Source organism: Erpetoichthys calabaricus, chromosome 11 (genome assembly GCF_900747795.2).
Source record: "Erpetoichthys calabaricus chromosome 11, fErpCal1.3, whole genome shotgun sequence".
Lineage (NCBI taxonomy): Eukaryota > Metazoa > Chordata > Cladistia > Polypteriformes > Polypteridae > Erpetoichthys > Erpetoichthys calabaricus.
This window is the reverse complement of record NC_041404.2, coordinates 74,855,094-74,882,267: the sequence shown is the minus strand read 5'-3', so window position 1 is coordinate 74,882,267 and position 27,174 is coordinate 74,855,094. Positions and strand designations below refer to the sequence as shown.

Below are 27,174 nucleotides of genomic sequence, written 5' to 3'. Positions count from 1 at the left end.
TAATGACCAACTAACTTATTAATCTCTCCCTTTGTCTTCTCTCATAGGAACTTTTTCACACTTACTTTCACATTTTCTCCTTACATCTGCACTGGCTTTGTTCTCCCTTACCTCTTATATACATTACCAGCCATTTCCTTTTCAGATGCAATTTTTTGGTGAAGGCTATACAGCCGAAATTTTATGTCTTGTACTTTTTATCCTTTTCAACATGGAAACAACCTATAACTCTTTTTTCATTTGCAGATGAATGCTGACACAGTCCTACTTTAAGACCTATCCAAGGGTTTAGTAACCAAGAGACCTAATGTTAAGAACTTCAAAAAAATATTCAGAAACTCAGACATTGTGAAACATGTGCTTTTGGTTTAGGTACCAGGCCTCTGAGACTGTGCTTCGTGGTAAAGAGTTTAAGCATCATGATCACCAACATCTAAAATACTGGGGCCTGATAAAAAATAAAATTATGTTGAAATGTTTTGAATATATAACAATAACTTATGTAACAAATCTCAAATCAAAATCAAACTTGAAAATTAAAGTGTTAGTAATTCCCCATGTTTCAAAAACCCAGTAAAAATGACAAATCCGAAAGAAAATTAGTTATTATACAGAGTTTGTGACCAAATTGGTGTGGACCGGGGTGTGAGTTAACCGGTAAAATGAAAGCTTAATCTGAAGAGATAACTGTCGGTTATCATGGTCTAATACAATGTTTGCAAACTAATGTTATGCTAACTACCTTGGAAAACAATAACTTGATGAAATGTCTTTGCTGCTAAGTATCAATCAGGAACAGAAACAGAAACAATGTCCATTGCAATTTTTAAACACTGTTTCATTGTTAGGATTAATAAATCTGATAATCACTCTTCATTGCAAGCTGATAAGCAGCCTAAACACAAAACCTTAAAACAATTAATATTACTTCAGTAAGTGCTAACGGTAATATTTGGGATAAAAAGTAAATACTAAATAACTGAACATTGGAATGCTAAATCTATATCATTCTTTTTTGTATACTGTATTCAGCTCAATTGACAGTTATAGATTTAATATAGTACGCAATAACACAAAGTCATAGCCAGAAAGAAATATCTATGAAACAACTGCAATTTATATTCCTGTCACCTTCTTTGGTAAACTTCTTTCTTCAACTGCACAGTTACAGTCCTAGATGGAAAAGGTTGTGCTAGAACCTAGTTGAAGTAGTAATGTAAAAAAGACTTTTGGGGACCTTAGACTGCTGTATTATAATGGTAATTAGTAAATATGATGGCAGCTTTTAAACTGTTCAGCTATGGTGGTATAATGTCTCAACTGGAAACTAGGACAAAATTTAATATCAATGTAAAATGTATCACTCTGAGCTCATACATTTCTATAGCTATCTAGAAGAAGTACCTAATGTTACAGATATAAATAACTGGGGAAAAACACAACCCACAACAAGACAAAAAGATGTATTCTTAGACAAGTTGTAATCCAACAAGACAATGAAACTTATACAGATTAGTTGAGAAGGAAATGCTGTACATACCTGAGGCCTCTAAGATGATGTTTTGGCCAAGTAGTATGCAGTCAAAGTTTTGCCTAAGTAAAACAGTATAGTTGCACAGAAATTATATTATACATCATAAACAGTCTATAAAAAGTATTCAACCCCTTAGAAGTTTTCACATTTTATTATTATAACACTGAATCACAGTGGACTTAATTTAGATTTTTTGATACTGATCAACAGAAAAAGACACTGTGACCGTGTAAGGATTGACAGGAGAGCAACGTCGAAAATTTGACACCAGACAAGTCAACATGTTTTATTGTGCAAAGACCAACTCAAAATACACCTTAAGCCAAAAAGAAAATTAGTCACTTGGGCAAAGCACAAAATAAGCCCTCGGCTTTTTTAAAGTAGCATCAGGGTCGTTTCTTGGGAACTCCAATTGGCGGTTTGCTCTTAGTTAAAGAATGATAATTCCTTCCGGTCAGCCAGTCTTTTTTTATAACATAAGTCAAAAAGGGGCAGAGCTAAATGCCCATGCTGGGCAGTTTCTCTGAGATAAAGGGACAGTAGTAGAAGAGAATATTAGCGGTAGCGCCCCTTCTTGGCCCAGTGAGTTATTACCTTGTTCGAGCTCATGAGGAGGTCCTCTGACATACAAGCATGACAAGTCTTTAAAGCCACTAATAGATCTTAGCAAAATGGTCCAAGTTAATCATAAATATAAAACACAACACAATTGATCACACCTTTAATATGATACCTAAATAATCACTAGTGCAGTTAATCAGTTTTAGAAAGTCACATAATTAGTTCTATCTATAGTCTTGGGGTTTCAAACGACTGTATTATTTTCTTTAGCTACCATAAGAATTCATCAATGTTTGTCCTAGATACATCGGAATCACTTTATGCAGAATCCTTCCACTCTAACAACAACTGCTGGATCATGCATTGGATTAGTGAAAGGGAACAGAAAGCATTTAATCTACAGTAGAACACTTGAAGATTCGAAGGCAGTGATGACTAAAAATATATGTATTGCCAACAACAGGCAAATGTACCACATTTTGCTAGAAGCTCAGTTTTATATTTTCTTACTCCACTCTAAGGAACATAACATTGTTAAGACCATTAGGACTGAATTTATGCAGTTCATGATTATCCAAATGAACTCAGACAATATGCTGCCCTCTGTCACAATGGACGCATTATTCTCTTGTATAACTGTGGTCTCACTCTCTTTGAGAGAAGTTTAGACATCCCTGGTATCTCAAAATCTTGTCCGAGTATCAATGTGGTCTCACTCTCTTTGAGAGAAGTTCAGACATCCCTGGTATCTGTTAGATAGACTAATCTATAAACTCTGAAAGGAAGATTACACGATTCTGTCAAGGTTGCAACTACTCTGATATTGTTGCCCCTGCCTGTAGTCTTTCAGGGACCCCAGAGACATTCATTGGGTATACATCTCCTTGGTAAAGTCCTGCTTCAAACATTTCCATGATTACACATATTCCTGTTACCATTATGAGTTGTTTCTTGGGTTCAATACTATCCTTTCCTTCCCGAAAACCTCATGCCAAACTATCACACTAAGTACTGTACATCAGCAAGAGGCAAGATACTTTTAATTATGTTTATAGACTTCTAAGTAGTCATTAACATGATAAATAATAATTTAAACAAATAATTTAAAGGAAAATACAAATTTGTAAGGAGAACAGAAAAGAAGCCATACAGCTTAAGCAAGAAATAACTTATTATACTGTATATATAATTAAACCTATTTGATTACATGGTGTAGAAAAAATACATAAATACTGTATTTATAACTTTGAAATGATATTGGTGGTTATTTCAAATAAATTTGCAAATAAAATTGCCACTCTAGGCTTATAAAAAGCAGGCAGTGTGACACAGTAGTTAAGTCTTTAGCATTTGGACTGAAACTGTGAGTTCAAATCCTGCTACTGACACTGTGTGATCACGAGCAGGTCAGTTCACCTGCCTGTGCTGAAATTGGAAAAACAAAAGAAATGCAACCAATTGTATCTCAAATGTTATAAGGTGCCTTAGATAAATGCCTCAGCCATGTAATAATAATACAGTATGTTACCTGTGTGATGGGCATGCAAGAAAGAATTTCAATGTGCACATGACAGTATTGCTAGTATTATAAATTAAAGAATAAATGAAAAAAAATTCTTGAATTCAAATGACAAATATTTGTCAAAAGCAAGGTTACATGTCAATAATATTTTTTGTTAAGAATATGAATAAACATATGCATTTCCTAGCACAATGCTGATTCTTAACAGTGCATTTTCTTCAGAGCCTGAATTCACTCCTTTCATCTTTTTTTGTTGTGTTATATTGTATCAGTATTTTCAATGTGCACAGTTGTTATGGTACAGTATAATGAAGGCAATGACAATACCACTGTAGAAAACAGTGATACTAGGTGCCACAGCTAAGTATGCTTTCCTACAATAGTATAGCCTGTTTGGTAACTTGCGTCTGCTCTTCCACATAGCCATATATTTTGTGTAAGGACTAGTAGTGCCCCAGTTTATATAAAACAGAAACACTCGTAGAATATATTCTAACACTAGGGGAAAACATGTTAATAATTTATGTGTGCAACTTGGTTGACCACTCACTATAATGTTTGTTTTTTTTCATGCAAAATTCAGTACCACTGAAAATATAGGTATTAAGTCGTTAATACTCACTTTACTATTATTCACCATTATTGACAGCCGCTACTTATTCATCAAAACTAGTTTGCTTAATTTGTAAGTAAGGAGTTGGTGTGACTGTGTGGGTCAGCTCCACACTACCAGGTTCCACCGGGAGCCTCTTCAACCAGACACCATCGATAATGTAACCAGATGAGCTTGACAGATGACGACAAAACACACACAAAAGCAAGGAGATGGTGAAAAGGTGCTCACTTACACCGGATCTCACCCTTGCTCCCGCCTTTTCTCTCTCTCCATCTTTTAACCTCTGTCTTTCTTCTGATCGGTATTTCCTTGATTTTTTTTTTTCCTTCTCTTTCTTTTCCTTCCTGCACTTGGGCTTCCTTTTTAAAGCAGGGATGTGCCACAGCAGCGGCAATCAGCAGCTCCCCATGCCGATCCGCTCCCGCAATGCGCACAACAACCACTCTCACCACATTAGAATGCCCAGCTGAAGAAGCAAGTCTGCCGATTATTTATTTAAATGACATCCATCAGCCACAGACTTCACTTTACCACAGTTGGGTGGTGGAGCCTATCCCAGTTAGCATGGGGCGCAAGGCAGAAACAACCTCTGGACAGGGTGTCAGTCCATCGCAGGGCTGACACACTCACCCACAAACCAAACACACATTATGGCCAATTTGCTGTCACCTATTTGCATAACTGGCATGTCTTTGAACAATGGGATGAAACCAGAACCCCCATGAGTAACCCACAAAGACATGGGAAGAACATGCAAAATCCACGCGAGGAGGACCTGGGACATGAAACCTGGTCTCCTTGTTGTGAGACACCACTACACGACCATACCACCCATAAATTTAAGTTGCTAAAGGAAAATTAAGCGAAATTCAGTTAAAAACAAAAATTTGGGGTTTTATGCTCTCATTCAAATCTGTAGGATTGCCATAATCCAAGACCACCATGTCCCAGGAACCATCTGTATTTATTAGAATGAAAAATTCAATATTTTTGATTCAGTTTTAAATATTCAGCTTGTACTATTCATATTACTGCAAAGGTTGTGCTCCAGAAATTCAGCTCCAATGACTAACCACTAACTCCACAAAACTGAACACCAAGGTAAATCAACATTTTCTGATTACTGTCCAAATTAAAGAAACCAGCAACAAGATACAAATCACATCAGATCAACCGTGGGCTCAAGTAGTTAAAAGAAGAATAAGACACTGCAGCACCCCTTCAGAACATAAGCTTGAGTTAATCAACAGATATACTTTGCTTCAAATGCCTGAAAACCTCTGCCTTCAAGCCACATTAAAGTGAATGAACTGCAGAAAATGGAAGTACTCAATAATGGAGATTCCATCCTCTGAAATATCGTCATCTCGATATGCAGAAAAGATCATGAGTCAACAATAGAGTGGACCAGTTACTGGTGAGTGCAGGTGAAGATCCTCTAATTATAATTCATGTTAGAGCAAATGATATTGGAAAGAAAAGTATATATTCCTTGCAGAAAAAAAAATCATGGTACTTGGAAACCAACTAAAGGCCAAAAGCAAATCAGCCATTTTCTTTAAAATCCTTTCAGCACAAGGAAAAAACATACACACAGAACTATTCAGTAATGCACGAATTAAGGCATGCTACAAACAAGGTGGTTTAATTTTCTCAGCCACTGGAATGCCTTTCATTGTAAACATTTCTTTTACTGACAAGAAAGACTACAACAGAAATATTCTAGGAGCTAGAAACTTCAGAAAAGTGTACAAACATTATAAACTGGATTGTTTGTGGGGAAAAACAAAGAAAAAGACACAAAAACAGCCAACCTGACCTAAAGAAAACTTGACCAAAAATACACATAGCTTTCCTCATTTAAAATGTTTCCTCCTTAATGTGAGGTGCATTAGAAAGAAAATACACAAACTAGCATTAACACTATTGACTTGGGATGACGCTTTTATAGGAATTATGGAGTAACGGCTAAAGGATAGTAATGGAGACAGATATACAGTAATATTAGTGACTACACATGCCCCAGGAATGACAGACAAGGAAGGAAAGGAGGAGATGTGATGTTATTTGTGAAAAACAATATTCAGGCCCATAAATTCAAAATGGAAGAAGTAAAAAAGGTCAGAATCATGGTGGGTTAAGCTAGTAAGGAAGAAAGCCAGAGATTTGGTTATTAGGATATGCTACATGCAGCCAAATTCTTATACTTAAGCAAAGCATATTATTTAATCAGATAAGACATCATGGTTGATTTTAACTTTCCAAACATTGACTGGGAAGCCCCTATTGGAAATACAAAACAGGAAACTGAAATGGTGCTAATGACAAATGACTGTTTTCATACTTTAAGCAACAGTGATTACAACATGGTAAAATTTGAGATCATCTTTAAAAACACACAAATGTATGCCAAAATGAAGAACTATAATTTGAGGAAAGCAGACTTTGCAAGGGATGAGGAAGAATCTAGAAAACACATAATCCAAGCTCAAAATAAGCTTATTCCTAAAACCAATAAAACAAAATGCTAAAACACTGTTTGAAATTCATAAATAAGAACATTATTTAAAAAGTAAAACTGAAAAGATCACTGTAAAAGAACACAAAAAACAGCCAAATAATTCTGACTTACAGTAGGAGAATACAGGACACTACAGCAAGAGATCAGATAAAGCATTTGAAAGGCCAAAATACAATCCAAACAAAATTGTTAGTAAAGCCAAAACAAACAGCAAGCATTTTCTCAACACCACTCCAGTAAAAAGATGATAAAAGACAATTTAAGACAACTCAGGGGGATACAAAAGGAGAAATCATTGAAAACGAGAAGTAAACTACAAATGAAAAGAACAAATATTTTACCCAAGTATTTGTATAGGAAGAAACTTGGACAAGCTTCAGAAGTGGGTGAATACTTGGAAAATGCAATTTAACATAGAAACGCGCAAAGTGCTACATTTGGCCAAAAGGAATATCAGTTATAAATACAAGATGGGAGACCATGTCCTAAAGGAAGCAACCTTTGAAAATGGTTTAGGGGTTTATGTTGACCAAACATTTTCAACATCTAAGCAATGTGCAGAAGATATTAAAAAGGCACATCAAATGTTAGGTTATACAAGTCTAAGTTGATTAAGATTCCAAGAGCTATCCTCTTGCAGCTGTGTGCCAAACTACGTTTTCTTTCTCCACTTCGATCTACCCTCTGGTTTTTAGCAACGAGAACTTTTCAGTGTGAACTTGCTGACCAATCGGGTATTTCTCAGTCATCACTGAGTCGTGCTATGCCAGCTGTATGGGATGGTATTATCAGCTTGTCATTCAGATATACTGTATAAAATTTCATTACACTGTAGTGTAATACTACCACCAAATAGTATGTTTTTCCTTGCCTCCACTTCACTGAGCAGATCTCCTTTTCACATTCACTAAAATTCTTCTTTTTTTCATATGCTTTTGCCATTATCTTTTAGCAAAACCCTGAACAGAAGGGGCTATTTATTTTGATTTGCATATTCAAATAGCAAAATTTTGTGAGTTAAAATTCACGTTGATTGGGATTTATAAAGGGAAAGTGCATAGAACACAGTTTAATGCATCTGAATCTTTTTGTGCACACGTATATTTCTAGTTTTGTCTAGTTTTGTCTGTACGCCATGTTGTTTGTGAGTACATATGTAAACCCTTGACGCATATTTTTAAGAAGGCTCTGCTCAGTTTACTTACGCAGTTTAAGGCCTTTGAATTTTTCGTGCGTTCACACATTTCTAGTTTTGTCCATACGCCATGTTTTAGTGTGAATTCTATGCAAGTAGGTATGCATGAGTTCCCTGGTCAGCATGCTACAAAAAAACATAGCAGTACCTGAGGCTGTGCAGTGAAGTGCCTCCCAGGATATGAGGATATGCTGTACAGTACTCTGACAGACTCGGTGAATTAAACCTGCTTAGTCTTGAGTAGAAGAGACTGTGTGAGGATCTAACCCAGGTCTTAAAAATTCTCAAACTGATAAAGTAGAGGGCGGCATGGTGGAGCAGTGGGTAGCACTGCTGCCTCGCAGTTAGGAGACCCGTGTTTGCTTCCCGGGTCCTCCCTGCGTGGAGTTTGCATGTTCTCCCTGTGTCTGCATGGGTTTCCACAGTCCAAAGACATGCAGGTTAGGTGCACTGGCGATTCTAAATTGTCCCTTGGTGTGTGTGTGTGTGTGTGTGTGTGTGTGTGCGCCTTGCGGTGAGCTGGCACCCTGCCCAGGGTTTGTTTCCAGCCTTGCACCCTGTGTTGGCTGGGATTGGCTCCAGCAGACCCCCGTGACCCTGTAGTTAGGATATAGCGGGTTGGATAATGGATGGATGGATATAGTAGATCTAGCCAAACTCTTTCAACCTTACGGTGAATCACATACTCGAGGACACCATTCCAAATTAAGGGGAAGTGTATTTAGAACTGAAACCAGGAAGTACTTCTTCACTCAACGTGATGTGGGAATTTGGAACAACTACCAAGACATGTAGTTGATAAAGAAACCAGGAAAACCTTTAAGAAGTATCAGGATGAGATATTGGGACAGCTTAGCTACTAGATAAACAAAAAAGCCTGATGGACTGAATAGTCCACTGTGGTTTGTCAAATTTCTTATGTTAGTATTCAATAAGCACACCAGTTTGAATGTGAAATATGAATTTTACTTACAAAGACTAGGGGGCTCTGCCCCCTGCTTGATTTGCTCGCCAACCCCCGGGTGGGCGCTATGTGCTAGCTAGCCACTTCGCAGATCTGTGAATGGGGAAGCGGATGTACAATTTAAACAGATTGTTATTTTCATGGGAATTGTTACATATGCATAATAGAACTAACTATTTTACATTACAGCGAGTAATTAACCATAGTAAAAAATAGTAAAATGTAATAAATTGAAAGATAATTATGTTTCATGTTGCGTTAGAGGTATTCGTTGCGTTATATGTTTTCGTTCTGTTTGGCTTTGAAATTAACATGCAAATACTTTTTAAACTTACAATTTTACTGTAAAACTTAAGTAAAAGCAATTTTTTTCATCAACTTTTCGTCTATATCATATTGAATTTTGATTCCGTGTTTGGATTTACATTGTGATAACGTAACGTATACCTGCCCATGAGTGAATATCGTTTCCCTCTAATAAATAAACCGACTTTTTCGAATGTTTGTCCCTGTGATTTGTTAATTGTCATAGCAAAAGCTATTGTAATGAGAAACTGCAAACATTTTAATACGAATGGCATATCAAGATCTCCTTTGGTGTCTAATGTTATCCATGGAAGATGTACTACATTACCTTTCTTGTTGCCTGTTAAAATTTTACATGTCATTGCCGTGTAACTGATCGACAATTTTCACGTTAATTCATTTGACTTCATCTTTTATTGGGAACTTAAAGTGAGGAAAACGTAAAACTTTATTAGAGCTGAGAGCACAGGAACTGTGTTTGACAAAAGCATTCACACAAATGAGAGGTGAGTGGACCGTGGGCATGGTTGTAAATGGATGAGAGGAGGGCGGGACTTGAAAAAATCTCTTTGTCTCAAGATTTTCTTTCATAATAGAGACATGTAAACATGGGAACCATTTAAAAACTACTACTTTCAAATCTACATCTGTGCGTGAGTACTAAGAAGAGCAGTCTTAAAGGAGATTGTAGCTGTGTCTATCCCAGGTTTCCAAAATCAAGCAGCTACTGAGTTGGCAAGGTAGAATCCAGTCAAATGCGTAACAAAAGAAATTTCTCTGTCCAATAAAGTTTGTTTAAAAAAGGTTTAGTGAAAATCCAAAGCAAAGCAGTACACGTAAATTAGAGAAAAAATCATTACACACGCAGGATAAAAGGCAAAAACGGAAAAAATGTTTCTTCTACAAACATAGCTTTTTCTTATTAAATTTCAGTTACTTTATACTTAAAGGTTGTGTTATTTCTCTTATGGCAAACTTAGAGATGCTTTATGTAATACATTCAGTACGTTCTATACATACGGCACATTCAATTTGGTCAATACGTTCACTATGACACAAAACTCTTTGAAAACTGTTTGCCTCCATGCCTTACCAACAAGGCAAATAGGGACTAATCGGTAGTCAGAGGGACAACAAATAATTAGAATATTCCATTTCAATTCAGCTTGTGGGGGTTATAATAGAATCTCGCATAGACTATGCATTAATGTACAGGCAAAAATTTTAACATAACTAAGAAAATACTATCAATTTAACATAACCTTACTAAATAACACACGACTCTTTTAGAGACAACAACTGTGATATAGTCTAAGTATGTTTACCATAATAATAAACTTTTTTTTTTATGAGAGCATATACACATGTAAATCTTTCATTTGAAATGCCATATCCTGTCACTTAAAGCTTTTAGCAACTTCAAGGCAGATACACCAGTTTTGATCAAGCAGCTGTTCCTTTGTAGCCCACCAAAGTATTTGGTCTTTCCTTCCTGACTCCAAGAGTTCTTTTATAGAAACAATCACCAATCTAAGTCTGTTTTTTATGTGACACATTTGGTGTAGTATTCGCAAGTGAGTAGTTGTCACAGACACATGTAATGGGCAGAATACGTCTGTCTGCATCACCTTTAATTCTGAAAATAGAGTTATAAGAAACACTGCACCGTCAATCCCATCTGTCAAGGAAAGTGTTTCTCCTGCAAGAGTGCTCATTACAATCCTTCTTATCTTTTAAGATTATCAACAGAGTGTTGAGAATTTACCTCCATCACCCATTAATATTAAGAAGTGTCCACCTTGGGTACCACCATCAGGCAAAGTTCCAGGAGAGTCATCACTAAACTAAACAGGACCAGTTTTAAAGAGTTGTCATGTCTTAAATATTGAAATTTTAATGTGACATGTCATGACTTTAACTTTAATTTCTTATTTTTTCTCATGGTTGTTTTGTACTGTAGCATACATAGTGTTGGATGCAAGGCTGTATACATCAAACATCATATCTGCCCTGCATTGCTGAGCAACCCATAGAATCTGACCTATTTTTGATTTCAGATGATCAGTTTCTACATTTGTAAATAACATTTCACATTGCAGGGCTTTTGAAGAGTCTATAGGGATATGATAGAGGATATGTATGTAGTATTCCTGCTATAAATGTATAACTCCAATAAAGGAATTCACATCAAAAAGGTTTTCTGAAACATAGATTTTAATATGGAATTACAGTTTCTAAAAAGTCTTTGGAGCCTCTCTAAATAAAGTCATCAACATGAGAAGCAAGTAGTCCACTTACATTGCCATGTTTGTCTAGCTAGTAGAATATAGCAGGATCTGCTAATGACATTATTCCCCCTGTGCTTTTTATTGTTTCTTTGACTTTGATGAAAAAGTACAGTGATATATATGCAAGCACAAAAAGACACTTTTTTAGCTTGTACAATATCCTCTTACATTTAACTTCAACAGGAGGCCAAATATAAATACCTTAATGTAATCCTATGGAGTACACTTTACTCTGCTTTTGACAAATGACTGCCAGAAGCATTCTCAAAGACTCAGAATAGCACATTGGTGAATCCTTTGGAAGTTCACCCCTACCAAATTGTTCAAAACCTCTAGCCACAAGGTGAGCTGTGGGCACTATACCTGTTGGTGTCTCTTTCAAGGTGCATATTCGTCTTATGGAAACATATTTTTTTCCATAGATGTGGTATTTCCTTAAAAACCCATTATATTTCCAATTACAGAGTTCTTCTTCTTTTGCTGTACCAAAAGACATGTCTTTGGTCTGAACTACATCTGCATTAGGGAGAAGACTGTTCTGCATATTATTTAGTTCGATATTAAGGGTTTCAGCTCTTGATAAATCATGTGAGCCTGTGGTCTCATAAAGCCCATTAGATTCAGTGTGGCGCAAATTGTATTTTCCTCTGGCATTTCCGGCTCAACAATTAATTTCGACTTTATGTTGGATTCTAGTGTCTCTGTCACTGAATTTGATAGATTTTCCTGATTTCTGTGCAAACTGTCTGTTTATTGATGGTTGCTGAATATGCTCTATTTCCTCAGTAACAGCTTCTGTGTCACTGCTAATAACTCTGTTTGACTATCCATGTCTGTTTCAATGACTTTATTAACGGAATTAATTTTTTATCTTTTCTTTGACAATTTTCTGCCACATTCTGCACTGTGAACACATTATCTTTTTCTTAAACATTCCACCTTCCTTAATCTTGAGTGATGTACACATAAACAAATACCTGCAAGTCTTACAAAGACTACCATACCATACCATATCTTGTCCAATAGCAACACCAGAGCCTTTCCATTGTGTACAATCAACTCATGTATAGTGTACATTGTCTCTGATTTTGTTCTATTTTATCTATAGGAAAAAGCTTTTTCCAAATAGCTGAGTACAAGGGGGGCTCCGCCCCCTGATCACTTCGCTCGCCTACCCCCGGCGTTGAGTATCCTGAAATACATTAGTCGAGCTCGTTCGTCTTGGAGCCGTGTCCGCTTTGCTTGCGGCATTTCAGACGCGCGTTGTAGGCGCCTGCGTTCATTGATTTTATCCAGCCGGGCTCGTGTTTGTATATCCGTCAGTCGAGCTTGTTCGTTTTGAACCTGTGCCTGCTTTGCTTCCGTAGTTTCAGATACGCGTTGTATGCGCCTGCGTTCATTGATGTTATCTAGGTGGGCTCGTGTTTGGATCGTTGAGCTGTATTGTGTTTGAGTTCGGTGTAAAGCGTTCAGCGGTCTGTACAATCCCAAGCAGCACATTATTCCTAACTTCACTCCGCAGTAGTGCCACTCACAATATGGCGGTGACGCCTGCGCCTTCCGTACTTTATGGACCCGTGGGGCCTCCGTAGCCTCTTCCGTTTGAATCTGGGCTGCAGCGCAGAGTCCTCTTTTTTGTGTGGCTGTGTCGGTAGTCGTTAGCCATGGGTGCGTTGTTGCTTCATTTCTCATTCACGTCAGTTGAGCTCTTTCGTTTTTGGGCCGTGACTCCTTCATGCGTGGTGGATACGACTTCGCGTGCGGTTTATGAGACGCGCACTGTATGCGCCTGCGCAGTAAATCTCATGGTCCCATTGCCGTTTACCTGCGTCCATGCCATCCGGTTTACCATTCTCGGTTAGTAATATGGATCCTGTCTAAACATTCACCTTCTGCAAATGCTTTAGATGTTCCATTTAAAACTGTGATATGCTGTCCAACTGCAACAGTCATTGTAGATTCTTCAAGAGTTGGTGTTTTGACAAATAATAAGGCAAGGTTGGGTTTTGTCCAAACATCAGTTGATATGGATTACGTATAGCCATTTACATTGTGCAAAGTCTTTTTCACCACTAGTGCCCAGACAAATGCAGTTTTCCAGTCACATGCTTTACTCTTTATAACTTTCAAAATGATGTCTGTTATTGTTTGGTTGAGTCTTTCTAAAAGTCCATGGACTGTATGCTGCTGTTGTCTTTATGTTAATATTCTAATTTTCAGCCATGTTAAATTCCCCTTCATTGCCACCCTATTTTCTCTGGTGGTCTGTGAATACTTTTCTATGAGTGGATAGAATATTTTATAATTTCACAAAGTTTATTTGAAGTTGCAGTGCTTCTGGCACTAAAACATGTGAAATGATCATGTGTTGATACAACACATTTGTTTCACATTCATGTGGGTTCATGGTCTCATTTTATCTTAAAGCCAATGGCAAGCCCACAACTGGTTTAGGCTTAGGCTTGCTGTATTTCAAGCATGTTTTACAAGTGTCTACAAATTGTTCTAAGAAAGATGTGCATTCAGTATCATTATTACCAGAAATGTGAAACAGTTTCTGTAGTTTATCAGTGGAGGCATGTCTGAACTTATGCTTGTGAAGTTTTAACATAATTTTTTGCTTTTTGTCTTGTTTTGTGATTGTCAAAGTTTCATTTTCATGAAGTAATTCTTGTTTGTCCTTATCTAGGATGTTTATGAAATAAAGTCTAGAACTGGTCAGCTCCAGCTTAATTGAGTGTTTAAACATTACTGCCCTGACATTCTCAATATCAAGCACAGCTCCAGCTCCCTTTAAAGACGTTCTGCTTAATAGCAAATTGATATCTAGAGGGATCACTTCTATTTCAACGTTGTATCTGGTTTGTCCACTTATAAGTGTATCTTTAACCTTTTTTGATAGCGTTCACTATTTTTCTAATCAAATTTAGAATCTCTACAGCTCGGTACTAAAATCAACTTATTCACTTTGTTCTGACTGAGCTCACTCACAAAACTATCAAGCCACTTTTCTCCACAAACAGTTCAAGTATATGCAGTGTCAATTACTGCAGATCCCAAACACTCTCAATCACAGGCAGATTAATTTGAATATTGCGTTCATTGTGCACTGTTCTATGTCATCCACATTTGCATGACTCTCAGTTAACTTCACTTGTTCACTTTTATGCAGACAAGACAGTCTTTACAGTTTACTCCATGGCACATTTTGATTTTCTGCCGAAACTGTCTTATGGAAATATGCACCAGATAATGACAATTTCAAATGATTCTTCAGATATCGATACACATTTTGTTTTTAACCTGTAAAATAAGCCACATCGGTTTTCAATTGTATTCCAGTGGAAGCTCTTGAAACTGCCATTTTCTCACTGAAGAGGCACATTAACAGCAACTTCATTAAGGCAAAAGTTAAGCTTGAGCATGTAGTTCGAGCCAACCATTTGTGTTTAGTTTCTATATAAGCACTATTCAGCAGAATGTAATACACCACCTAGAAGAGTTATATCATATTAACATATATGATTATAGCTTTGTTCATATTCAGCTATGTAGTCCACCTTCAAAACTGTACCTTACCTCGTTATACTATCAAACGACAAATGCACCTCATAAATGCCATCATTTTCCTCCTTCAAAAATACACACTGAGTGTTGGGATTGTTATTCATACCTGTTTCCTTGTTTGTCTTCTGCTAGTATTGCTACCACCATATCTCTTGCCCTCCCATAATCAAAAGTTCCACAGCAAGTGCTTGCTTTTTCTTTTCAAAGTCTATCACTCATCTCCAAATTACAAATTCACTTTTCCCGCTTTTGTATGATCTTTTTTCATCAAAATCTGGAGGGATTTTGTAATTCCCAGCCATCCTCTGTTACTAAGGTTATTATTCATTAAGCACACCTTTCTGAATGTGAAATATGACTTTTACTTATAAAGATACAAACACGTGAATCATTCAAAAGAAACTACTTTCTAACTAACTGCGCATTTGTACTAGAAAGAACATTGTCTTAAAGGTAGCAACAACAATAATCTAGTCTAAGTATGTTTATATAAATAAACAGAAGCCAGATTAGGTCTTTACAAGTAAGCCCGCGATTCTCTAGAGAATCGTAAATCCAAGAATGTCAATCAGTTTCTGTTCTGTCCGATATTTGGATGTATAGTGGTGTGGGTGGTCGCGTCCGGGCGGCTGTAGAACCTGGCATGCACGCTTTACCTCAGGTTTAGTTCACAGGTCGTAGGCATGGAAAAGTTTGTTATGTGATTCAAACATGCCACACAGACTGCTGGCACATACATACTACTGACTCTGGGAGGCTGCTGCGTTCGACTGTGGGTTGTGGTGTTTGGGCGCCACCTACTGACTCTGGGAAGCGGCTGCATTTGAGTATGTATGCCCCTCGGTGGGAAGCCGCTGCATGATGAAATATCATGGAGGGTGGGTGCGTCCTGGGACAGTTCATTTCAATGCGCTTCTGTTATTGTCTTTCTTCATGCAGTCTCGTTTTTGTTTTTTTATGGCTGTGTCATCGTATATGCAGTGGTGTGGGCGGTCGCGTCCGGGCGGCTGTAGAACCTGGCGTGCACACTTTACTTCAGGTTTAGTTCACAGGTCGTAGGCATGGTACAGTCCGTTATGTAATTCAAACATGCCACACAGACTGCTGGCACATACATACTACTCACTCTGGGAGGCCGCTGCGTTTGACTGTGGGTTGTGGTGTTTGGGCGCCACCTACTGACTCTGGGAAGCCGCTGCGTTTGACTCTAGGGCGCCGCGGCGCAGTGCACATGCGTTTCGATGCATCCGTGCATAAATTAAAACTGTGGTTTAGTAATATAGATTCGTCTGCCTTAAAAACAGGCCTTAACTCGGAGAGCCTGGCTTCAAACTCAAAAGATAGGGTTCTAGGCTTGCACATGCCCAAAAAGGGGTCCAGGCATTAATGGTTCTAAAACACTCTAAATAATCAGAAATCTGCTTCATGAGTGAGAATTACTGTAAACCTCTGTCTTAAAAGGACCAAGCTAAAACAATGTTCTTTAAATAATAGAGTTTGTTAAACAACAAAACAAAGCACAAAACATGGCACGCAAGGGAAACTAGTAAGAAAAGGGAATCTATGGCAAATAAGACCAGTCACTAACAGTTAACATCTATTACAGGTATTTGTTACTGAGAGATATGAGACTGTAGGAGATCAAAAGTGCATTTTCTTTGTAATTGCATCAGCTCTAAAAAGCAAACGTGCAGCCTGATTTAGTTTATTATTTGCCCGGAAACCTGGACAGAAAGTTCCCATGCTATCATCTTACATACAGTAGGTGGGAAATGATGACTCAACTTGTCATCACAAAATGACATAGAATTCACATGGCTTGCAATGGGTATGGATGTGGATCAATAAATGTCTGCATATCACATTCCTATTCCCTTTCAAAGAAAGCAGAAGACGCAGGAAGTGTATTTCTGATAAATGGGCTAGAATGGACAGGTCTAAATCTAGAAACATGAAAGTAGTATGAATTTTAAAATGGGAAGGCAAAAATTTTTTTAAGTCACCAGACTCACACATTTAAGAATGGTGTAGGGTCCAATAAATAATTAAGCCAGTTTATGAGGTGGATGCCCTAAGTATCAAGCCTTCTGAATGACCTCAAACTCAGGGGCCATCTAGCAAACTGCTTAGCAGAGGTTACAGCCATCAACTAATTTGTTTTTCAACAGTCTCCATTTACCCCTAAATCTAGACAAATACTCTTCAAAACTAGATATTAAGGGGAATTCGAGAACTGTGTGGTGTGGCAGCATGGTGGCTCTGAGGCTAGGGATCTGCACTGGCAATCGGAAGGTTGCCGGTTCAAATCCCGTAAATGTCAAAAGGGACTCCTGCTCTGTTGGGCCCTTAAGGAAGGCCCTTAACCTGCAATTGCTAAGAGCTTTGAGTAGTGAGAAAAGCGCTATATAAATGCAAAGAATTAACTGCAGGTTAAAAGCCATACAGACAGTCAAATGATGAGACTTTAATTGCTGAACTATATATCACACTTCAAGAAAACTCTACAAATGGTAAAAGTAATTTATGGCAGTCCTGGTGCAATGCTAGAGAAAAGATAAAAATTGTGCTCTTTTTTTTCAATTCACATTTCTGTAAGAAGATTTAATCAATACCATACGACCTAAATGCAAAATCTTTGAGTCTCACTAAAATTAAAATAAGTCTCTATTACTTTTGTATATAACTCACCACTCTGTCAGGTAATTTGTAGTCCTGACTCTCCTAATATAATGACAAAATTCTGTTAAACAAAAGTGTAATGATTATCCCTACCCATTATTCCAGTTTGCAGTATCTTCACTAATTACGCGTATATGCAAAGAACACTACATAACCACCCATGTAATGCACTGTGTCAGTTTTCATGTGAGATAGCTGCTACAGAGAACTTTTTGCATGCCAAAAGCAAAGGTGTACAGCAGTGTTTTCCAAACCTTTTATCTGTGGTGGCACACTTTTTGTAATCCACAAAATCCAAAGTCACGCCACGATTCCACTAACTACAAAAACATTAAATATCATACACTTGCTAAACTGTCCAAAGGGTCTTGACAACTGGAGATGATGTTAAAAATATCAGTTTGAAGACTGGTGGTAGCAGACACAGCATTTAGTCAGCACTCATATGCCCACTGTTCTTCGGCTCTGTGAGAGTCGCTGGCAAACATGCAACCTTGCAGTTGGACCCCTCTAACTACTATGTTTACAAAACAGCAATTACGGAGCTGCTTCTGTGTCGGCTTCTCCAGGTAGTTCTGTCCTTCTCAGACAGGTCTTGACCACCTATGGAGTGTGTGCCAGAGGCACTACAGTGTTATCAGTATGCTGCTGCGGGAGAATGTGAATTTCCCCTTGGGATTAATAAAATATCTATCTATCTATATATCTATCTATCTATTTACAGTTAAATGTTCAGGTTTAATGTCATTGTTTAAATTTAAGCTATGCCATTAAAGTTTTTTAAATTCCACTGTGTTGATTCTACATTATTTTTGTGATTCAGTGTGTATTTACTTCAGTGTGTACAGTATTTACTTCATGATTTAACTACTTATTTTATGATTACATGTTTTAATGTTAGGTGCGATTAATGACGATTAATTACTTACAATGATGCGATTAATTAGTTAATTTTGTTAATCGATTCCCTGCCCTAATAATAACTCAAAAAGCTTACATATATGTAGGAAAAATTCACATTACTGAGATGTGACAACCAGGTACTAAAAGAGAATCTTGTTAATACTCGTCTGTCATGGTGGATATTTTGTTCAATATTTTAATAGAAAATAAAAATCTCCCAAGAAATGTCATTAATGAAAGACCGAGATGTGGCCAGTGCATTTCCTAATCCATAAGGCATGATGAGATTGTCATAAGGGTCAGAGCTATAGCAGTTTTCCACTTGTCACCCTCAAGATTTGGATCAAATTGTACATACTATGTAGATATCATTAAGTAAATATTGTAGAACCAATTACTTGTTTGAGTTTTGAGAAAATCAAGGGCAAGGGATAAGTGTTTTTAATGGTAATCTTATTAATTGTCTATAATGAATGCCGGTAAAAAGTTCCCTAACTTTTTTTTTAATAAATGAAAAAGAAACCAGGTACAACTGTACTGCTGGACAGTTTAATTAATCCATTTTGGAGGTTCTCTTGTATGTCATCCTCCATTGCTTTGGATTCAGGTAAAGAAAGCCCATAAATCCTTACCTTGACAGAGGAACTCCTAGTAATATAACAATAGGACAATCATAGTTCAGTTTAGGGTAATTCCAATTCATAAAATTTCCTTTTAACTAAATACATCTAAGAAAGTATTTTATTGTGGTGGAAAGGTTTCAGGAGAAACAAATTGAATATAAAGAGTGTATTTTTACATAAACAATTTCCAAAACAATTCTCCTGCCAATACTGTCATTTTGATTGATCATTAAATTCAGTGATTGTGTCTCTTACTCCAAGGAAACCTGAAACAAGCAGGTAGGTGTCACTGTTCATAACAAAAAATGTTAAACTTTCCAAATGCAAATATCACATTTGAAGTGTAACAGTTTTTTTCTAGATTCTCTGACTTTTTGTTTAACTTCCTTATTAATTTGACCAAACTGTTGTTGAAGATTCTTGAGCTGTTTAACCTTGTTCTCTGTCAGATGCCTTTTTGGCTGATTCTGGTCTTTGGTACTGCAATAGTTACCAATACAGTAGGTTCTTGTGAAGTTTCATCATAGACTAAAATTAACTCCATTGCATTTTATGCTGTAAAATCACTACCTGTCAGCTTTTGCACATGCATGAGCATGCCTCTACAACTTAAGACAAAAGTAAACATGTTAATTTTGTAAGAGTGTGTCATAGACCATTCTAACTAACCAGGGATGTCAAACTACATGACTTCCCGACTTCCCTCCACTCACTGGTATTATGTAAATAATGTTTGAGACTGAAAATCACTTTAAATGTCTTGAAGTGTGATGTGGGCTTAAGAGTATATGCATATTGCTTTGTACCCTCTGGTCAATGCAGAAGAACATGTTTTTCTGTACTTTTCTAAAAGTCAGATTAAATCAAAAGTAGAAAATAGCAAGAACATGACAGAATTAAAAGAATTTTAATTCTGACTGTGTTTTGCAACAGCTGATAATCAAATCAAGAAATTAAGTTATATTTTCAAAATGTGGACCAATTCTAATATCAAATAAACTTTATTTATAGCTTTTCTTAGGAAAACTTGGATGGCTTTTGAAGGTTGAAAAAGCAGAAGAATGCAAAAAAAAGGTTAATATAACATATAATAGCATGAAAACAATGAACATACAGTGTTAGAATTTATAGAGAAATTAAAACAGGTTCTCCTTACAAAAGAAAATTTTCAAGTACATTCAAACAAATAAAAAATAAATAAATAAAAAGGCATTAGAAGTTTGGCCAAAACAAACTTACTTGGCACACCAGAGACCAGTCTAAGTGGGCGCAAAACTCGGAATGCACGCAAAGCTTTTACATCCAATCCTCCTGCTTTGCCTCCCATATGGTGGGCTTCCCCTGGTTTGTGTGTCATCTGTTCAAGCACCACACTGAACAACCTGCATGACAAAAGCAGCACACCCTGACAAACTAATCTGCATATTTATTTATTTTTTATATTTTATTGAATTTATTAAATGCAAGTAACATTCCATACAAGCAAGTCAAACTTGACAAAACTAAATTCAATTCAACCCCCACCCATGAGAAAGACAGGAAGGCCAACAGCCAGAAAATGTTTAACAGTAGAAAAAAGGGGGAGAGAATCGCTTTCTCCAATATACTTATTCTAAAATGTTATTAATTAGATCCTGCCAGGTTTCAAAAAAGTTTTGAACAAATCCTCTGAGTGACAATTTGATTTTTTCCAGTTTCAAATAGTACAGTATATAACATTAGTTACCCACTGACTAGGTGGGCTAGGATTCTTCCAGCTGAGCAAAATAAGTCTATGTGCTAATAGTGAAGTAAAGGCTATTACAGTTTGTTTGTCCTTCTCCACTTTAAGCCCATCTGACAGAACACCAAACACTGCTGTTAATGGATTAAGAGTGATTGTGACACCAAGGTTGTCAGAAAGACATTTAAAAATTCTGGACCAAAATTATGTTAATTTGGTGTAGGCCCAAAACATATGGCCCAATGAGACTGGAGATCAATTGCAATGTTCACAGGTTGCATCTTGCCCTGGAAACATTTTGGACAATTTTAAACGAGACAGATGTGCTTGATAAAAGATTTTAAGTTAAGTAATTGTATGCATTGCACATATGGAGCTAGAATGAATTCTGTGCATGGCTGCCTCCCACTCCTTTTCTGAAATGTTGAGTAAGAGATCATTTTCCCATTGTACTCTGGGATCTTTGAAAGGAAGGCACTTTAAAATGTTTTTATGTATTATAGAAATGCTGTCTGACTCCTGTGGAAGAACAATTTTAGGGTAACATAGCATTCATCTTAAACAAATAGCATATAGGGTTAATAAATATGGGAAACCAAATAAAGGTCAAGTGAACAACAAAATGTACCCTGAAATATAAGAATTGGATTAAGAAGTAGAATGTACCAGAAGAAAGGTTGATGTAATATACAAAATGTACTGAAGGATGACTAAGAGATGACTAAGAAATCAGCAGATGTCCTATAAACTAGAATGGACTGTTGTAATACGCACAGAAATTTCAAGGGTGGTGGCTCATCTCAAAAGGTATAAGAAGAACCAGAATATAATATATGAGACTTTTATTTTATATAAATGATTTGGGTGTAGACCAACGAACCAACCAGACTAAAATGTATGCATTGATTGACACTGTATGTAAATTCAACAGTTTATAAAATGAACCTCTATTCTTTGTTTCTCTGACCATCCTGATCATTCTGACCATGCTGTAACAGACTGCCTCTGAAGAATGCTCCCTCCAAGGCATTTTGCCGAGGAGTCATTAAAAGATACAATGAACAGCTTTTCTCCTGCCTTGTTACTGAATCGTCCTGTTTCTTTCTTTAATAAGATGTTAAATTTCCACCACAGTTTTTGGCGCCCAACGTTAAGGAGATCAGTAACGCGGAGAGAACTCCCAGCAGAATCTCAAAAGATGCGAAGTGGACGATGCGAAATTGGAACGGACTTGTTCCCATCCGCGAGGGCCTCCCCTCTGGAGGACGCGATCGTCGGACCTGAAACGGTAGGAGGAGGCATGTTCATTCATTCTTTTGGGAGTAAGGGGCTAGGTTAGATGTCATGCCGTTCAATTAGGAGTGTTTTTTCCTAGTCAGGATAGTTAGGACAGTTAGGTTAAGAGCCTTTTGCCGACTAGAGAGAACATTAAAGAATAGTGTCGATATCACTCCTCGTCGCGTGGCAGATTATTTTGGATTGCCGTCCGGAGGAAGTGACCCACTATTGTCTGGGGGAGTTGCCTGGATCTCTCTCTGGGTTTGGCAAAAGGTCTCCGTAGACAGTAATACTGTTTAATGGATAGAGAATTCCTGGGTTCAAGTCCTAGGCACATAGAAGTCATGGGTTCGAGTCTCGGGCACATAGAAGTCGTAGGTTCGAGTCCCATGCACGAATTAAGGGGGATAGCGTCCCTCGCCTTAGTAAAAGGAGAATAAAGTCCTCCGATGTAATAAGGTTACAACCAGTGGGAGGTGTCCCACAGAAAGATAGGGCTTTAGGTAGAATAAGGTAATTGAAAAATAATCGAAGAGTAATCAATTTAAGAAAATGTTAATTAAGAGCAAGGAATATGTAAGGTTTATGTAGACTTTGTATGTTCCGTGAAAATAAATGAGTCCGTATTTTTATGCAAGACATAGTGTGTAAGTAAATAGACGTCTTAGTGCGCGGCGAACTGAAAGAAAATAAATGGTGTAACTACTGTGAAATTACCCCCTTGTAGACGATTGTCGCTAATTCGCATCAAACCGCTTCCAGGCGAGGTGTATTCGATACGTTCCAAGGATTGTATTGAAAGCGCTGCTCATCCCATCTAGCGGTCGTAGTGGAAACTACAATCGCCTTATGAAAGCGATGTGTTTGTGTTGCCGTGCACGTGGATTTTGGCTGCTTATTTCGAGAAATTCTCCACATTTGAGGTAATTGCGCTAAGATAAAATATTGCTGATATTTCAGAATAGACTTAATGTGACGAAAATTTCGGAAGTTATACGCCGTCTTAGCATTGTCGCTTTTTCGCTACATTCGGCAATAACGGCTGCATATGAATAATATTGTATTTACGTGCAATATCGTAGAAATTCGAATTCTTGTGCATACATTTCAAATGCTTTTCATTTTGATCCTAGTTAATTTCTACAATTAATGTAAAAATAGCATACTGGGATATAAATGCGATTTCTGCCGTTTATTTTGAGGCAGAACTAAATGAACACATCAACTTTATACGGGAAGCGAGCTGGTGGACATCAAATCAGGGTTCCACCCACTGAAAGTGAGGATAGCGATGAAGACTACAGACCTTCACCATTATCACCAGGTGATGTTTCTGGATATGAAAGCAGCATTAATGAGAGTACTGAAAACGAAAGCAGCAGTGATGAAGATTCTGACAGCAATCATGATGCACCTCGGTGCAAGAAGGCGACCAGCTGCTACTGCAAGAACACAGCAAAAAGGTAGTGTGGAAGACAGTGCAACAACAAAACTCTGCAAAAGACATTACAATTTGTCAAGCTGTTCTTCCTGATGCTGATGAAATCAGACTGCCCATTCAGTACTTTCGAGACTTTTTTGACGATGATCTTTTGGATACTATTGCAGAACAAAGTAGCCTGTATTGCATGCAAAAAAATCCACATAGTGCCCTCAAATTGGATCAAAATGAACTGGAGCAGTTTATTGGCATTGTAGTGTACCACGAGTGTTGTACATTTACCAAGGTCAAGAATGTTCTGGTCTAGTCAGTGGCGTAGCTAAGGGCAGGCGGAGGGGTCGGTCCGCCCTGGGCGGCATATTTTTGGGGGCGGCATTATTGGCCAAAAGGCTCAGAACACTTTATGTGTAAGCAGCAGGGTTTGGAAAAATATCACTCATGAATGAAAAAAAGTCAAATTCTCTGATTTTCATCCACAAATGTTTCAAAAATAATTTTCAGACCGTCCTTCTGTGACGGCATCTGACACGGCAGTTGAAATTTATGAGGCAATAACTAAAATAAACATTACACCGATAATAATTTCTAGGAAGATAAACAACTAATTCACAATGTATAATTTCGTTTCATTATCAATCCGAATGCGTTCTTGCTCATCCCCACCTATCACTTGTACACCACACCGGTTCTGGGTTTCGCAGCGTAATTATATTAAACTAATAATCAGAACACGGCTTATCAGTGCGTCTGTACTATATTCTTGTCTAGTTGATGCTTATAAATATATATGAAAAAATATTGCTGTTTCTCTATATATAAATAAATCTATATATATCTATGCAAAATGTATCTTAATTTTTGTCAATACGTCACTTTAATTTTCTATTTAAATAAGTTTTTTTTTAAATTTTTTTTAATATTTTTATTTTATTAATTTTCATTGTAATCATTCCATACAAACAGATCAATTTATAACCCAACAAATTTGAAGACTAATCAAACCCCACCCCTGAGAAGGAGAGCTTAGCTAAAGGAAAATTGCTTAAGGCTTTTTAATAAGGCAACATTAAACAAAAGAAAGGGAGAAGTAAATATCTATGTAAATAAGAGATGGAGAAGGGAGTTAAATGCGATAATAGTTATTTCTCTTATTCTAAAATAATATTGATTAAATCCTGCCATGTTTTGAAAAAATTTTGTACAGATCCTCTAACTGAAAATTTGATTTTTTCCAATTTCAAATAATATAAAACATCGATTTCCCACTGACTTATAAGAGGAGAATTAGGATTCTTCCAATTTAACAAAAATGTCTACGTGCCAAAAGTGTAGTGAATGCAATCACAGTTTGCTTGTCCTTCTCCAATTCAAGTCCATCTGGAAGAACACCGAACACAGCTGTTAATGGGTTAGGAGGGATTGTGATACCAAGGCTGTCTGAGAGGCACTTAAAAATTTTTGTCCAAAATGATGTTAGTTTGGTGCAGGCCCAAAACATGTGACCCAGTGAGGCAGGAGCTTGGTTGCAGCGCTCGCAGGTAGGATCCTGCCCTGGAAACATTTTGGACAGTTTTAAGTGAGACAGATGGGCTCGATATATAATTTTTAGTTGAATAATTCTATGCTTTGTGCATATAGAACTCGAGTGAATTCTCTGCTTTGCTACCTTCCACTCCTTTTCTGATATATTAAGAGATCTTCTTTCCAATGTCCTCTTGGATCTTTGAAAGGTAGGGACTCTAATAAGATTTTATATATTGCGGAAATAGTGTTTGTTTCCTCGAAATTGAGCAGTATTTTTTCCAGCATTGTGGAGGGTGCAAGGTGGGGGAAATCGGGCAATTTCTGTTTTACAAAAATTTCTAATTTGAAGATAGTAAAAGAAATGTGTAGCTGGGAGGTTGAATTTTGAACGTAATTGTTCAAAAGATGTAAATATGTTGTCTATATAAAGATCTCTGAGCATTTTAATCCCAAAACTTTTCCAGGTATTAAAAACTGGATATACTTGCGAAGGTTGAAAGAGGTGGTTCTCTTGCAGAGGTGCCACTGATAAAAGATTCTCCATCTTAAAATGCTTTCTAATTTGGTTCCATATTCTGAGTGAGTAAAGCACAATTGGGTTATTAGTATATTTGCGATAACTTTCATTTATTGGAGAGCAGAGCAGGGAATATAAAGAAGTACTACAGGATTTTACTTCTATTGCGGACCAAGCCTGTGTATGTTCATTTATTTGTGTCCAGGTTTTTATGGCTTGTATGTTTGCTGCCCAGTAATAAAACTGAAAATTAGGTAAAGCCATGCCACCTTCTGCCTGAGGTCTTTGTAGGGTCGCTCTTCGGATACGTGGGTGTTTTGAGTTCCAAATGAATGAGGTTATTATTGAACTGTTTAAAAAACGATTTATTGATATATATTGGAATGTTTTGAAATAAAAAGAGAAGTTTAGGAAGGATATTCATCTTAACAATGTTAATTCTTCCGAATAGAGTGAGATGAAGGGTTGACCATCTATGCAAGTCTTGCTTAATTTTTTCCATACAGACGCCAAAATTTTGTTGATAAAGAGCTTTATGTTTACTTGTGATATTTAACCCTAGGTATTTAAACTGATCTGCTATGGTAAAAGGTAGGGTGTCTAATCTAATATTATATGCTTGTGAATTCACTGGAAAGAGTATACTTTTATTCAGATTAATTCTAAGACCAGATATCTTTTGAAATTCTGTTAGTGCTGTTAAAACAGTGGGGACAGTGCTTTCTGGGTCTGATATATATAAGACCATATCATCTGCATATAGAGAAATTTTCTGTTCCAGTCCTTCTCTGACAATCCCCTTTATCTGATAAGAATTTCGGCAGTAAACCGCCAGTGGTTCAATAGCGATTGCAAACAACAGTGGTGACAAGGGACATCCTTGTCTGGTACCACATTCTAGTTTAAAGTAGTCTGAGCAAATGTTATTAATACAAACTGAAGCTTCTGGACTGGTATACAGTAGTTTGATCCAAGCACAAATATTCGGGCCAAACCCAAATTTCTCCAATGCAGTGAAAAGGTAATTCCATTCAATCATATCAAATGCTTTTTCTGCGTCTAATGATAGTAATATCTCTGGGGTGTTTGATTTTGCTGGTGAATATATAACATTAAACAAGCGGCGGAGATTTGAAGATAGGTGTCGGCCTTTAATAAATCCAGTTTGATCTTGTGATATTACCGAGGGCAGCACTTTCTCCATCCTTCTAGCTAGGATTTTTGAGAGTATCTTAACATCATTATTCAGGAGTGAAATTGGTCTGTATGATGCACATTGTAACAAGTCCTTATTTTGTTTAGGAAAGACGGTGATTAATGCTTGTCGAAATGTTTGAGGTAGTGTTTGGTTGTCTCTAGCTTCTGTAAATGTTGCCAATAAGAGGGGAGCTAGCTGAGTGGAGAATCTATAC

At 37.1% G+C, this 27,174-nt stretch overlaps 1 protein-coding gene across 4 annotated transcripts in view; it reads right to left on the bottom strand.

The window, feature by feature from the left end:
- The window catches only part of LOC114661328 (voltage-dependent L-type calcium channel subunit alpha-1D-like), a 232,888-nt gene that overhangs the window by 133,743 nt on the left and 71,971 nt on the right, over positions 1 to 27,174 (bottom strand). For all 4 annotated transcript variants that reach the window (XM_051933786.1, XM_051933787.1, XM_051933788.1 and 1 more), the window contains exon 5: positions 20,519 to 20,661. In XM_051933786.1, the coding sequence (XP_051789746.1) occupies positions 20,519 to 20,661 (143 nt within the window). The remainder of the gene's footprint in view (positions 1 to 20,518; positions 20,662 to 27,174) is intronic.